The 12727-nt window shown below is 57.4% G+C and overlaps 1 protein-coding gene across 1 annotated transcript in view; it reads left to right on the top strand.

The window, feature by feature from the left end:
* The first annotated feature begins 468 nt into the window (after positions 1–468).
* LOC111158719 (solute carrier family 22 member 1-like) overlaps positions 469–12727 on the top strand; it is a 33841-nt gene continuing 21582 nt past the window's right edge. Inside the window, exons 1-6 of the mRNA XM_022520946.1 lie at positions 469–879; positions 5418–5521; positions 7485–7639; positions 9291–9459; positions 10633–10747; positions 11169–11275. Of these exons, the coding sequence (XP_022376654.1) occupies positions 469–879; positions 5418–5521; positions 7485–7639; positions 9291–9459; positions 10633–10747; positions 11169–11275 (1061 nt within the window). The remainder of the gene's footprint in view (positions 880–5417; positions 5522–7484; positions 7640–9290; positions 9460–10632; positions 10748–11168; positions 11276–12727) is intronic.

The following is a 12727-nucleotide window of genomic DNA, read 5'->3' as shown; positions in this document are numbered from 1 at the left end:
CTCCGCTGCTGTCAGGGGTCAGTTTGCGGTCTTTGATTGAGCGGGGAGGAGGGGGAGGGTGGGGGTTATAAAAAGAAGTGTTTGACTAGGTAATCTCTCTGGAGGAGCCCTGCAGAGGCCTCCGGGGTGAGTGGGGGGAGGGTGGAGGAGGGCGGGTTACCCAGGGGCCTCTCCCTCTCTCGTCTCTGGGAGGGAGCTCTGACTCCAGAGAATTCGAACCTCTGCCTAGCTGACTTGCTTCCCAGCCAAGCCATGTGGCCGGTCACGCTCCTGCCTTCCGCCCTTGCCCGACACAGGCCGCGGGGGTGAAAGATTGCTTCCAGTTGGTCGGCTTCCAGGCCGAGCGTGCTCGGACGGTGGTGTGCTCTCCAACCAGCCCACGGCCCAGAAGTGCGCACGGAACCTTGGCCCCGGCCATCCGGGCAGCCCAGGCAGTCTGGCCAAGGCGATGAAGGTGCTGGCCCCGTTATGCTCACCGTGGATGATGTTCTGGAGCAGGTCGGCGAGTTTGGCTGGTTCCAGAAGCAAGCCTTCCTAACCCTGTGCCTGCTCTCCGCTGCCTTCGCCCCCATCTACGTGGGCATCGTCTTCCTGGCTTTCACCCCAGATCACCGCTGCCTGAGCCCCGGGGTGGCTGAGCTGAGCCAGCGATGCGGCTGGAGCCTGGCAGAGGAGCTGAACTACACGGTGCCCGGCCCGGGGGCCACCGGCGAGGACTTCCCCCGCCACTGCCGAGGCTACGAGGTGGACTGGAACCAGAGCGGCCTCAGCTGCGTGGACCCGCTGGCCGGCCTGGCCGCCAATAGGAGTCACCTGCCGCTGGGGCCCTGTCGGCACGGCTGGGTGTACGACACGCCCGGCTTGTCCATCGTGACCGAGGTAAGGGCAAGCCCCGGGTCTGGGGGAGCAGGTGGATTTTAGGAGCAGGGAGGAAACACACAACAAATCCTAGGGGGTTTGGTTTCACATCAGGTTAGAGGGAGGAGAGTTCTATCCACTGAGCACTTAGGACACTTCTGGCTCTGTGCTGGGCACTCTGCATCCTTCCACCATCTGGTCCCCTACGGACGCTGGCCGCTAGAGGGGCAGGTGGAGGTCAGGGAGCCCTTTGCAAGCCAGGCTGGATTGTTGAACACGGGTCTACGGGGAGACGGGTTTTCCTCTTCTTTCTGCCCTGCTGGCTTCTCCAAGAGCCCGTAGAATTCACTTGGGGTGCCGTTAGAATGGTGGGTCCCCCTCCTTCACGCGTGTGACAGCTACGGGCCCTCTGGGGTGGTTTGGAAGCCGGAGTCAGGCTGTTTTAGTCCCGGCCGTGCTCCAGATCTGCTGGGCATCCCTGAGGATGTTACCCAGCGTCACGGAGGTACAGGTATATCCGCTTCCCACAGGGTCAGTGGGTTCAGCTGTGGGTGGCGGACCCGCTCCCGGCCTGCAGGAGGGGCTGATGGGGTCAAAGGGCCTCGCTCGCAGAGTTCAGTGGGTCCTTTCTGTGTTGTGCCTCGAGAATATTTTAGTCAAAGGCCACCTGATTTTTTTTCCTTTGCGGATCTTTTTGAAAGTGTCACCAAGCGTGGGCCCTTGGAAATTGGCATCAAGGTTGGTTGTTGAAGCCACAGACCAGAAGCTCTGCAGAGTTGCTCTGTTAGCAAAGCTTGGTTTGGGTGCTTACCTGAAACCGGAGGTAACTGAGTGGTTTTGGCATCAACACAGCCAAGGCTCTTACTGGAGGAAGAGGCTGTGTCCTCTCCTCTGGCCTGATCAGGTCCCTGCTGGGGGGGTCGGACTGGGAAGGGGACAGAACGGGAGTTTCCCCTTCAGGAGAAACAGGTGCAGGTGTGACTTGCTTTACCTGAAAACGCATGAACACCTGGTTTCCAAGGCTTCCTCTGGTGCCAGCATGTGCTAATTCGGGGACAGTGAGCTGTTAACGCTGATTCGAATTCAGGGCTCTGGGGAGGAGCGTGGGGGTGAAGGGTGTGACCCCTCCTTCTCCGCCGGAGTGCAGAGTCCTTATGGAAGGCTGCCAGAAGAAATGCAGGACACCGAGTTAAATTTGAATTTCAGATAAATGATAAACAATTTTTAAACATAATTATGTCCCAGATGTTACACAATGTTTGATGCTGATAACCGAGGCGGGAATACAAATGTTGCACGAAGACGTACTTACACTAAAAAAAAAATGTGTTGTTTATCTGAAATTCAGATTGGACCAGGTACCCTGGGTTTTCTTTCCTAAGCCTGGCAACTCGGCCTTCATGCCAGACGAGGAAGTTCGCTGTGGTTTCTGCAGAGGAGGAAGACAGTCCTAGTGGGACATTGGGAACTGTCTGGATGCGGGGTGCATCCCCAGAGGAGACACAGTCCTGGCCTGGGCTGGGGGGAAGGGCCCCAACTTGCCCGAGGGTTCTTGGTGGGAGGGGGGTGAGCAGGGCCACTGAGCCTGAGCCTGGACCACAGGAGAAGGAGGGGTTGGGGCTGCGGAGGAGCCGGGCAGGGTGGTGGCCAGGAGGGGTGGGGCAGCGGACACGGAGGGGCAGCGGGAGGGGGAGGGTCAGACGCAAGGGGGCCGAAAGAGCTCCAGAAATAGTGACTGTCTGTGGCAGCCCAGCTGGGCTCCCAGGAGACCCTAGATCTAAGCGCTGGCAAGGACTGAGGGGCTCCTGGCACTCTCATTCACGGGCGGAGTGTGCCCCGTGCCAGGCGGTGGGGGTGTGCCAGAGGCAGGGGCGCGGGGGCTCTAGGGTGGGAGAGGGCAGGAGCCCTCGGCAGCCCCCCACCCCCACGCCTTTAAACCCGCCTTGGCCTCTGTTTCTCCTCCTGCGCTGCCGCTTATTCTCAGGGGCTTTGCCTTCATGATGCCTTTCTGCAGGAATAATCTTTAACTCAGCCATGCCTTGGACGTTGGAACCTGCTTGAGGGGGGATGCTGAAGCACCCCTTTGCACATCCCAGCGGCGCTGCCCTTCCGAGCTCGGGGTGGGGCCTGGGGCTCCATCTGGGGAAGGAACATGCACGTTCCCTGACCTCTGAGTCCCATGTCCTTCCGGCTGCAGCCCCGCAGTGGGCTGGGGCCCCCGTCCTGGCTGGTTAGCTCCGTCTTCCCCGGCCTGTGAGTGTGAGCCGGAGAAAGGGCTCAGCCCCAGGTCACGGGAGGGCTCTGTCACCGTTCCCAAACACGTCTCATCCTAGAGATCTCCTGGCTTCTGGCCTGAGATCTGCTGAGACCGGATCCACAGCGGTCTGTGTTCTGACAAGGACTCTGGGGGATTCTCACGATCAGACGAGCTTGGAGAACACAGACTGTGTCTGAGACCCCAGACCCTAGCCCTGGCAGAACCCCAGTGGGAGCAGCGACCCATCCAGTGCCCCCCACTCCACACCACCCAAGGCTTTCCTGGGGTCTGGGCCTGTCTTCCCGGTATGCACAAATGTGCTGGGGGCAGTGGTTGGGTGTGAGCTGGGGGGGCACGAGGCATGGAAGGTGACCCTAGACACAGACCCTGAGCCTCGTGGGGGCACAGATCTCCACAGACAAGGCCAGATGCCCCTTCCTCCGGCTCCGTGAGCGCCCTGGTTTCTGTACAGTCTGGGGGACAAGACGGCACCCTGGGCATCTGAGGAAGGGGGGCAGGGACACCTTACAGACACGCTCATGACGAAGATTAGAGCGAAAGACACAAACTGGTGTCCAATGCAGTGTAAGTGGGATGTGGTCTTGGACAGGTGGGTAGAGGCTACGAGAAGACAGTGGGTGGTTGGAGAGGCAGACCCTGGGACAGCCAGATAACACCCAAGAGCGATCTGTCCCTCCGTTTCCTAATGGCAGGGCCCACTGCAGGCCGGGAAGATGGAAGATGGCAGAAGCTCTGCGGGGATGCTGTGCTTTCAGCTGAAGGGAGTGAATGTTTGGGTTTGGTAGAGGGAATGCCCACGTGCTGAGTGGTAGCCTGTGGTGCCTCCCAAAGCTGTGCCACTCCCAGGAGCCAACCCTGGGGTGCAGGCGGGGGTAGCAGGTCACAGGACAGGCTTGGGATTCATTTCTGAGTCAAGTGGTAACCCAGAGTGCTACCCAGATTTTATATTGAAAAGTGCTCATGTCAAGGAAGTAAGCAGCCAGTTAGAGGGACCCCCAGGCTGACGGAGCCCAGAGCCCTGGGGCCCTTAATGGTTGACCCCAGGGCCCGGGACTGGGGGTGGGGCGAAGGGGCTGGTTTTAACCAGCACCTGAAATATTTGCGGGCAGTGGGCTATAGTCAAACCTCTATTCTAAAGGGTAAAGTGTTTGTTATTTACCTAAACCCTATTCACAGGACTCCTCCTCTTCTGTGCTCACACCAGCTCTGTGAGTGGGACAGGACAGGGGCAATACACACGGTTCACACTGGGAAACTGAGGCCCGCAGTGGTGAAGTGACTTTCTTACTGTCACACATCTCCCAGCGTCATCTGGTAGGGGGAGCCATGAATCCGAAGTACTTAGAGCAGGACAGAGACAGGGAGAGAGGAAGGGTGTGCCCCAGGGCTGTGCCAAGAATGGGGATGATGTGAGGGCCCCAGCCGTGGAGCTCTACACCTTGCTTCTACCTTCTCTGCACCCCAGTGAGGAAGTGGGATGCTTCTCCTCCTCCTCTTCTTCCTTCCCCTCCTCTTCCTCCTTTTCCTCTTCTTCCTCCTCCTTGGGGTTGTCGGGGCTTCTCAGTGCCCAGGTGTGTGCCCCCTGCGGTGCAACTTCCCCTAAAACTCAACAGAGCCCTTCCCCAGGTGGGTCTGTCCTGCCTTTGCCCCTGGCTCCCTCCTGCCCTGTCCCTCCCCTCGCTGGCTCTGGGCGCAGTGCTCCCTCTGAGTCTCCGGCCAACCTGGGTCCTGAGCGCAAGACCCCAGTGCCCACACTGCTCTCACCAAGCCTGGCTTCTTGCCCGAGTGTCTTTGCTCAGCCCCTCCCGGGGCCACTCATGGCCACACCCCCCATGACAGAATCTCCAGGATCATCGCTGGACCTCACATAATTAAAAATATAATTAACAGGTACTTAATCGAGGGCTTTTGACCAGTTCTGAAAACGTGTTCGATTTATTTGGCTACATTTCTGTCTTTAGGAAATTGCTGTGCTATACTTCTTTTTAGAAGACCATCTGCTGGCCATGTTGTCTTTCAATAACCGACGGCCAAGGTCAAAGCTCTTGACAGTGGTGAGGGTAAAACAAAGATACTTGAGATATAGCGTAGCAGGTGAGATTCACCGGAAACCTGAAATTTGTTTTATGAAAATGTGGTAAGAAAAAAATGATGAGAAACCCTTGGGCCTATCACACTTCGGGGTAAACACTGATTTTGTCTGGAGAGAGGACGGAAGGGACACTTGGACTTATAAACCGTCTTGTGTTTCCGGCCCCTCCGACCATGGCGTGACCCGCAGTTTAACCTGGTGTGTGACGACTCTTGGAAGGTGGACCTCTTTCAGTCCTGCGTGAACCTGGGCTTCTTCCTGGGCTCTCTGGGTGTCGGCTACATTGCAGACCGGTACGTAAAGGCCAAGCCAACTGAACGCAGCGGCAATGCCATGAGGAGAATGGATCACAGGGGACAGTGGTGGGAGTGTCCAGCTGGTTGAAACCTACCGCAGATGCTGATGGAGAGAGACCTGGTAGCTAGAGCTTTGGAGTGGGGTAGGGTAGCAAGATGGAGTAAGGGTGGGGATTCAGGATGGACTTGGGGGGCCAAAACTCATGCATATTGTATAGTTGGGTGGTGGGCTGAGAGAAGACGGGGACAAAGCCAAGGTATACACATGCAGCCGTTGGGTGAGGTGAGGGTAGGGACAGACGGGGTTAGAAAAAGGCTTCAGTTGTGGGGGGAGGGGGTGGGGAGCCATCCTGAGTTTGGTCCTGTGCTAAGCATAGCCCAGGAGGCAAAGAAAAGATACCACATAGGGAGCTGGGTACGTGAGTTGTGCTCAGAAGAGCGGTTTGTGGGCGCCTGGGTGGCTCAGTGGGTTAAGCCGCTGCCTTCGGCTCAGGTCATGATCTCAGGTCCCTGGGATCGAGTCCCGCGTCGGGCTCTCTGCTCAGCAGGGAGCCTGCTTCCCTCTCTCTCCCTCCCTCTCTCTGCCTACCTCTCCATCTACTTGTGATCTCTCTCTGTCAAATAAATAAATAAAATCTTAAAAAAGAAGAGCGGTTTGTGCTAGAGATAAACATTTGGGATTTGTCAGCAGGAGCTGGTATTTAAAGCCGTCAACCATGGTTGAGATAAGCAGTGGAGCGCATAGAGGTTGTTAGGGAAGGAGTTGCTGGCAAAGGAGATGTAGGGGAAACGACAGGGAGGTAGAAAGACACCCACTGTCCCAGCATAGTGTGGAGTTATAGAACACAAGACGGGACTGGCCTGACGGGGAGGAGTGGCCCAGATCTGCAGACAAGGCACCCCACGACTACCAGGGACAAGGATGGTGTCAGGGGAAGGCTGAGGAGAAGCGAGAGAGGAGGAAGTAGAGTTTGGGTGCGTGGACAACCCTGTAAGGCAAGTGGGGTGGGAGGGACAGGGGACAGGCAAAGGGTCCAGGATGGGGGTGACCGCACCGCACCATGGAGGGCTTGAGGAACCAACGGGGCCGTGGAAGGGCTGGGTGCCAGGGGAGCAGGTGGAGCAGCCTTTGGTCGGAGGCACAGGAGAAGAGATGAAGGTGGATGCAGATGACATTAGTTCTGATTGTTTGGGGGTGACGGGTGTGAGCGTCCAACGGGAGGTTTCTACATTAGTGCAGGATGAGGATGTTTACTCGCTGGTGTGGGGCCGTGCTGGGCGGGAACATGGGGCTGGAGGTGAGGGGCAAGGAGTAGGGGATGTTGGGCCCGGGCTGGAGTCTAGGAGGCAGGGGGCAGGGAACGCCGAGGTTGCAGGGTGGGGAGATGTGGGGGTAGGGACCAGGTCGGGTGTGTGACCACACAGGAGGTTGACCCGCTGCTTCCTCGAGTAGCCACTGGAGTGTGGGATCAGGTTGGAAAGATGGAGTTAATGAAGCTCCCTACTGGGATGAAGAGTTAGCAAGTGATTTGCCCGTTTCATTCATGAAGAAAGGAAAGGGAAATAATCCTCAATTGTTATACCATGAGAACTGAATATTTTCCCAGAAAAGTTTTTGAGGCCGCTGATAAGGCTGGCATGTTAATAATAACGCAGTCTGCCGGGCGATGAGGGGGGCACCTGTGGGGACCTGCAGAGCCCTGGGGAGCAGCCCTCCCTGGCTGAGATGCCACATGCCTGAGAGCATAGGGATCCTGGCTTCCTCCTTACAGTGAGTTAATGAACCTCAAAAGGGCCACTGTTCCCTGAGGACCACACATTTGGGCCCTTGGTCGGGAGGCAGTCCTTCAGGACACAGTGACACATGCTTCCCGATCAAGACCCTCGCTGTCGCTTGGTGCCCATTGGACCCCAAATACTCAACACCCACCCCCACTACCCTGTCTCCTTGCCTCTGAAGGTTTGGCCGAAAATTATGTCTCTTGGCCACCACCCTCGTCGGTGCTGTGTTGGGCGTCCTCATGGCCGTGGCCCCGGACTACACGTCTCTGCTGCTCTTCCGCCTGCTGCAGGGGCTGGTCAGCAAGGGTAGCTGGACGTCCGGCTACATCCTGAGTAAGTGTCCCCCTGGGATGCCTTCCCACCGGGCAAGTGGAAGGGGAGGGAGCCAAAGGTGGAGGTGGGATTTAGGGGGAGAGGGTACGTTGGCAGGGTCTAGAGAAATTGTGCTAAGTCTAGTATGTGACAGCCTGTCTGACCGGGCAGGGCACTATGTGGGGATGGTCTCCCTCCCTCCCTCCCTCCCTCCCTCTCCCCTTCCCTTTCTCCTTCCTTCCTCCTTCCCTCCTTCTCTCCTTCTTCCCTTCCTCTCACGTTCCCTCCCTCCTCTCTCCTTCCCTCCCCTTCCCTTCCCTTCGTCTGCCTCAACTTCCTTCCCTCTCACCCTTCCTCCTTCTCACCTTCCTTCCCTCCCCCTTCCCTCCCACCCACCATCTGTCCCTCCTCTCTCCCTCCCTCCCTCCCTCCCTTCTACATTCCCCCACTCTCACCTTCCTTCCCTCTCACCTTCCTTCCCTCCCACCTTCCTTCCCTCCCACCTTCCCTCCTTCCCATATCCCCTCCCTCCCACATTCCTTCCTCCCTTGTTCCCTCCTTCCCTCCCTCCCTCCCTTCCCCAGAAGGCTTGTAGGTCACATACTCCCTGGGCCTCTGCTGGTGACTCACTGGTCTCCCTTATTGGCTTCTCTTCTCCCCATCCCTCAGTGTGGCAGGACCCAGGACTTTGTCCTCCCCGTCCCCAAACCTGCTCCACCTGCAGACCCCCACCCCAGCCCGCTGTCTGGCGGTCAGCATGGTCCGCACTTCTCTACTCCTGCTTCTGGCCCCTCAGGGGTCCTGCCGCTGGCTTTCCTTTCACAACACACCCGGGGCCACCATCTCTTCTCTGTTCCTGCCCCTGGATCCAGGCCAACACCATCGCTTCACCTCCACGTGGGTCCCTTGTCTCAACTCAGCAGTGGGCGTGGGAACATGTTGCCGCTTTGGGCACGGGCTCTCCTCCTCATGCGGCCCAAGCCAGCCTCTGTACGGGGCCCCCAGGATGGCTGCAGGTTCGGCCTCTTCCTGGAGATCCTCATCCTCAGTTGCCTCTGCCTGGAATTTCCCCCGTGAGGTTCACCCCCTGCTTTGCTCTCTGAGACACTGAGACCCCTTCACTCTCCAGCTCCCGATCCCCTCCCACCAGTTAACTTTCCGTTCCCCTGGGGCACAAAGTGCGTTCTGGCCTGGCACATGACTTGCTCATTTGCTGGCTGTGCCCTCTGCCCTCTCTCATGAAGATGTCGGGTTGTAAGGGCACGACTCTGCTGTGGGGGCTGAGGACACGCCCCGGACGTCTGGAGAGGTGCCGGGTCCCTGGTGGGAGATGCTTGTTAAGTGAATTACAGTCCCAGGGCCATGAGAAATGTCACAGCTCGGTCTGGAGCCTGTCGGGGCAAAGCTCTGGGGAGGAGGCAGGGCCCGTGTTCAGGTAGACTAAGCCCTAAAGCACCCGAAGGACAGTATAGACAGCAAAAGGGGGGATTAAAAAAGGAAGCACTGGAGAGAATCGGGACTGACTGCCAGGCTTGAGCTGAGGGACATTAACGGACAAGGGGAAGGAGCTGGGGTCAGGCGGGGGAGGTGGGCAAGGTGTGGGTGCTCGCCCGGAGGGAAGGAGGCCACGGGGAGCACAGGAACCCTGATGGTGACTCATGTCCTGTTTCAGTCACAGAGTTCGTGGGCCTGGGCTACCGGCGAATGGTGGCCATCCTCTACCAGACGGCCTTCACGGTGGGGCTCGTGCTGCTCTCCGGGCTGGCCTATGTCATCCCTCACTGGCGGTGGCTCCAGCTGGCTACCTCCCTGCCCACCTTCCTCTTCCTGCTCTACTACTGGTACGCGGGTCCTCCACGGGGGCCCTGCTCTCTCTCCACCCCTGGGACCACGCTTGGTGAACTCCCACTGCCCGGTGACCTTGGTGGCCAAGGGCCGTCCTCCAGTGGCCACGGTGACCTGTCACTCAGGCACAGGGCTACTCCCGCCCTTTGTGCCATTTGGGGTGTTCTAATATTACAGGATGGCCCCATTACGTGGGGGAGCTACCCTCAAACAGAAACTCTTCGAATTTGCATCCTCCTAGAGAGAAGGACAACGCTTCACGTCAGATGAGAAGGCACCTAGCCACAGAGCAGGCATTTGCTGTTCGTTGAATGAATGAATGAATAATGAATGAATGCATGAGAGTTCCTGGGGAATGTGTGCATTAAGCCGTTGTGAGACAAACCAGTCCCATGAGGTATTAATCTTACTAGTGGAGCCTTTGGCAGGGTCCCAAGGCATAGACAGCTGGACAGATGAGTTTTGAGTTTTGATTGTGGGGCAGGGAAGGGGTGTGCAGAGGGCTGTGGAGAGAATATCTCATCCTAGCACCCCTCATCACCATTCTAAGGACAAATTACCGTGGGTAGTGCCGAAGTAGACCCAGCCTCTAAACCAGGGCTCGCCGCCAGGAGCCGTATACCTGTGGTCAGGATGAGCCTGCTCTCTCCCCATCAGGGTGAAATCCAGGACTCCCCCGTGGGGCAGGATGCCCAGGCTGCGTCTCGCGGGCCCCGCCGATGGGCCTCAGCCTGAGTGTTTCCAGAAGACCTCATGCTAGAGATTCCCAATCTTCACGTTGTAACATCCTTGTCCCACAAGGGTCAGGGAGCACATGGAGCCTTGATTCTGTACCAGGAGTTTCCAGGGGGACGAGGGTGGCCAGTGGCTTGCAGAGAGTGGGACCCCTCCCCCATGAAATGAAGGTCACAGAGGAAAGCAGCCGTTCCCTTTTTGCCCCTAAATCTTAGCAGGTGGCACTGAGAGTGTGAGGGACCCACCCACAGAGCTCCTTTGTGGATCCCTGGGCTAGCACAGGATGACTCCAGACCCTCGTCCACTAGCTGCTTGAGGAATTACAGTCCCGAAGTGAGGAGGGTCGGTTTCCCAGAGCCATGGCCTCGCTCCAATCAGGCCTTCGCATCTGCACTCTGGAGGCGCCCACACGTAGTGACGATCCGTGTCCACAGGTGCGTGCCCGAGTCTCCCCGGTGGTTGTTGTCACAGAAGAGAAACTCTCAAGCGATAAAGATAATCGACCACATTGCCCAGAAGAACGGGAAATCGCCTCTCCCTGATCCCAAGGTGACAAAATAGCAAGGGGTTTCTCACATCACTGAACCTTGGGTTGGGTTTATGATTTATTTATTTACTTATTTTTTAGAGATTTTATTTATTTGAGAGAGAGAGTGATCAAGAAGGGGGGGGCACCAGCAGAGGTAGGGGCAGTGGGAGAGGGAAAAGCAGACTTCCCACTGCGCAGAGAGCCCGATACGGGGCTCGATCCCAGCACTCTGAGATCATGACCTGAGCTGAAGACAGATGCTTTACCCACTGAGCCACCCAGGTGTCCCTGGTGGTTTAGAAAATGCTTCTGGGGCTGCCTTGAGGAGCGGGAAGTCCCTGGAAGAACTTGGGGTGATGAGCACAGGAATGGGGGGTGGCTCTGAGGGCTTCTCCCGCTCCCCCAAGCTTGGACACCGCTGATGCTCTTACTCCCTCCTAGATGCTCTCTCTCGAAGAGGATGTCACCGAAAAGCTGAGCCCCTCTTTTGCAGACCTGTTCAGCACGCCACACCTGAGGAAGCACACCCTTATTCTGATGTACCTGTGGTAAGGGACCTTCTGGACCTTCCCCCGCACGGAATCAGGGTGCTTGCCAGAGTCCTGGGGTCTGAGTTAAAGGCAGTGGAACAATGCAGGTGGAAAAGGAGTTTTTAAATGAATTACAAACAGTCAGTGAGCTCATAGAAAGACATCTTTATTTCTCCCTTGAGGATGGAGTAATGAGGGAAAGACGGCATTCCAGTAAGAAGAGTGTGTGACGTGGGAGGGGTCAACAGCAAGATGAGGGAAATACGATGGAGGGACCCCAGGGCTGCCGCCCCTCTCACGGGTCTGTCTTCTGGGAACAGACATGTCTTGACGTGGCATGGGAAATGGGTGAGATTTCAGTGGCTCTCGGTGCTTCCAAAGATGCAGAGCCCTTCCTCACATCTAGGCACTTTAGAGACCCTGCGTGGGCAGAGCTATGCCTTTATTGCCCACTGATTACAAGACCCACTCACACATAGGACCTCACCCACGTACCCCGGCTCACCCCCAGGGTCTGCACCCCTCCCCAGGCTGCTTTCTTGCAGTCCCCTACCCTGTTCCTTCAGAGGACATCAGGCAGGCTCCCCACCCCCCAGGCTTTGTCCTTGACATGCGGGTGGTTCTTAGCAGTCGCTCCCCCAACCCCTGGGGCTCCCCCTTCATCTGGAGCCACTCTGCTCCTTGTGCAATTGTTTCTGCTTCCAGGAAGGTTTTACTAGAACCAAGGGTCCAAGCTAATAGCGTGATGCCTGGCACATGGTAACCTTGCAAATATTTGCTGAAGGTCGAATGAATAACCACAGTTCTATAGAACCCATCCGTGGTGCAAAAGGTGCCAGCCAGGCTGACCGTGCCCTCCCTTTGCCCCTACCAGTCACATGCGTGTCCCTGTGCTGGCCCCAGAGTCCTGCAGCCAGCCGCACGATGGTCCCAGGAGCCTCTGCAAACCCCAGCTGCCCGGTGCACTTCTGCCCCCCACTCCCTCCTCCCCTTTCCACTCACTGCCCCCACTGCCATCCCCTAATGCACTCTCTCCAGGGGGGAGGGGGAGGGGTGTGCTTTGGCCTCTCGGCTCTCACACTCCTGCACCCACTCCCCTGAACATTCTGCTCTGCAGAACTCCCCTGTCTACACCCTCCGCTGGCTTCCTAACCCACTGAGGATAAAACCAAATCCCTTTCCATGGCCTACCATGAGCCGACCCTGGACCCCCCTCCTACTGGCCTTCCCTCCACCTGCTCCTTCCCTCCCAGCTCTTTCCGGACCTGTGACTCCAGACAGCTCCCATTTCTCTGTGGCTCAGCTTCCTCGTCAGCAAATGGGGATCACGGCAGAACCTCCCTCGCCGGCATGTTGGCAGTTTCATGAGATAATTTGTGTAAAGGGCTTTGTAGAATGTGTCTAGTCCCACGGATGGCTGTTTTAACATGTACATGCAATTCATGGGCTCTGCCAAAAGATGGCAGCACT

The sequence above is a fragment of the Enhydra lutris genome, unplaced genomic scaffold (genome assembly GCF_002288905.1).
Source record: "Enhydra lutris kenyoni isolate GAN:26980312 unplaced genomic scaffold, ASM228890v2 scaffoldscaffold62, whole genome shotgun sequence".
NCBI lineage: Eukaryota > Metazoa > Chordata > Mammalia > Carnivora > Mustelidae > Enhydra > Enhydra lutris.
The sequence above is the reverse complement of the archived record's forward strand: the minus strand, read 5'-3'. Positions and strand labels throughout refer to the sequence as shown.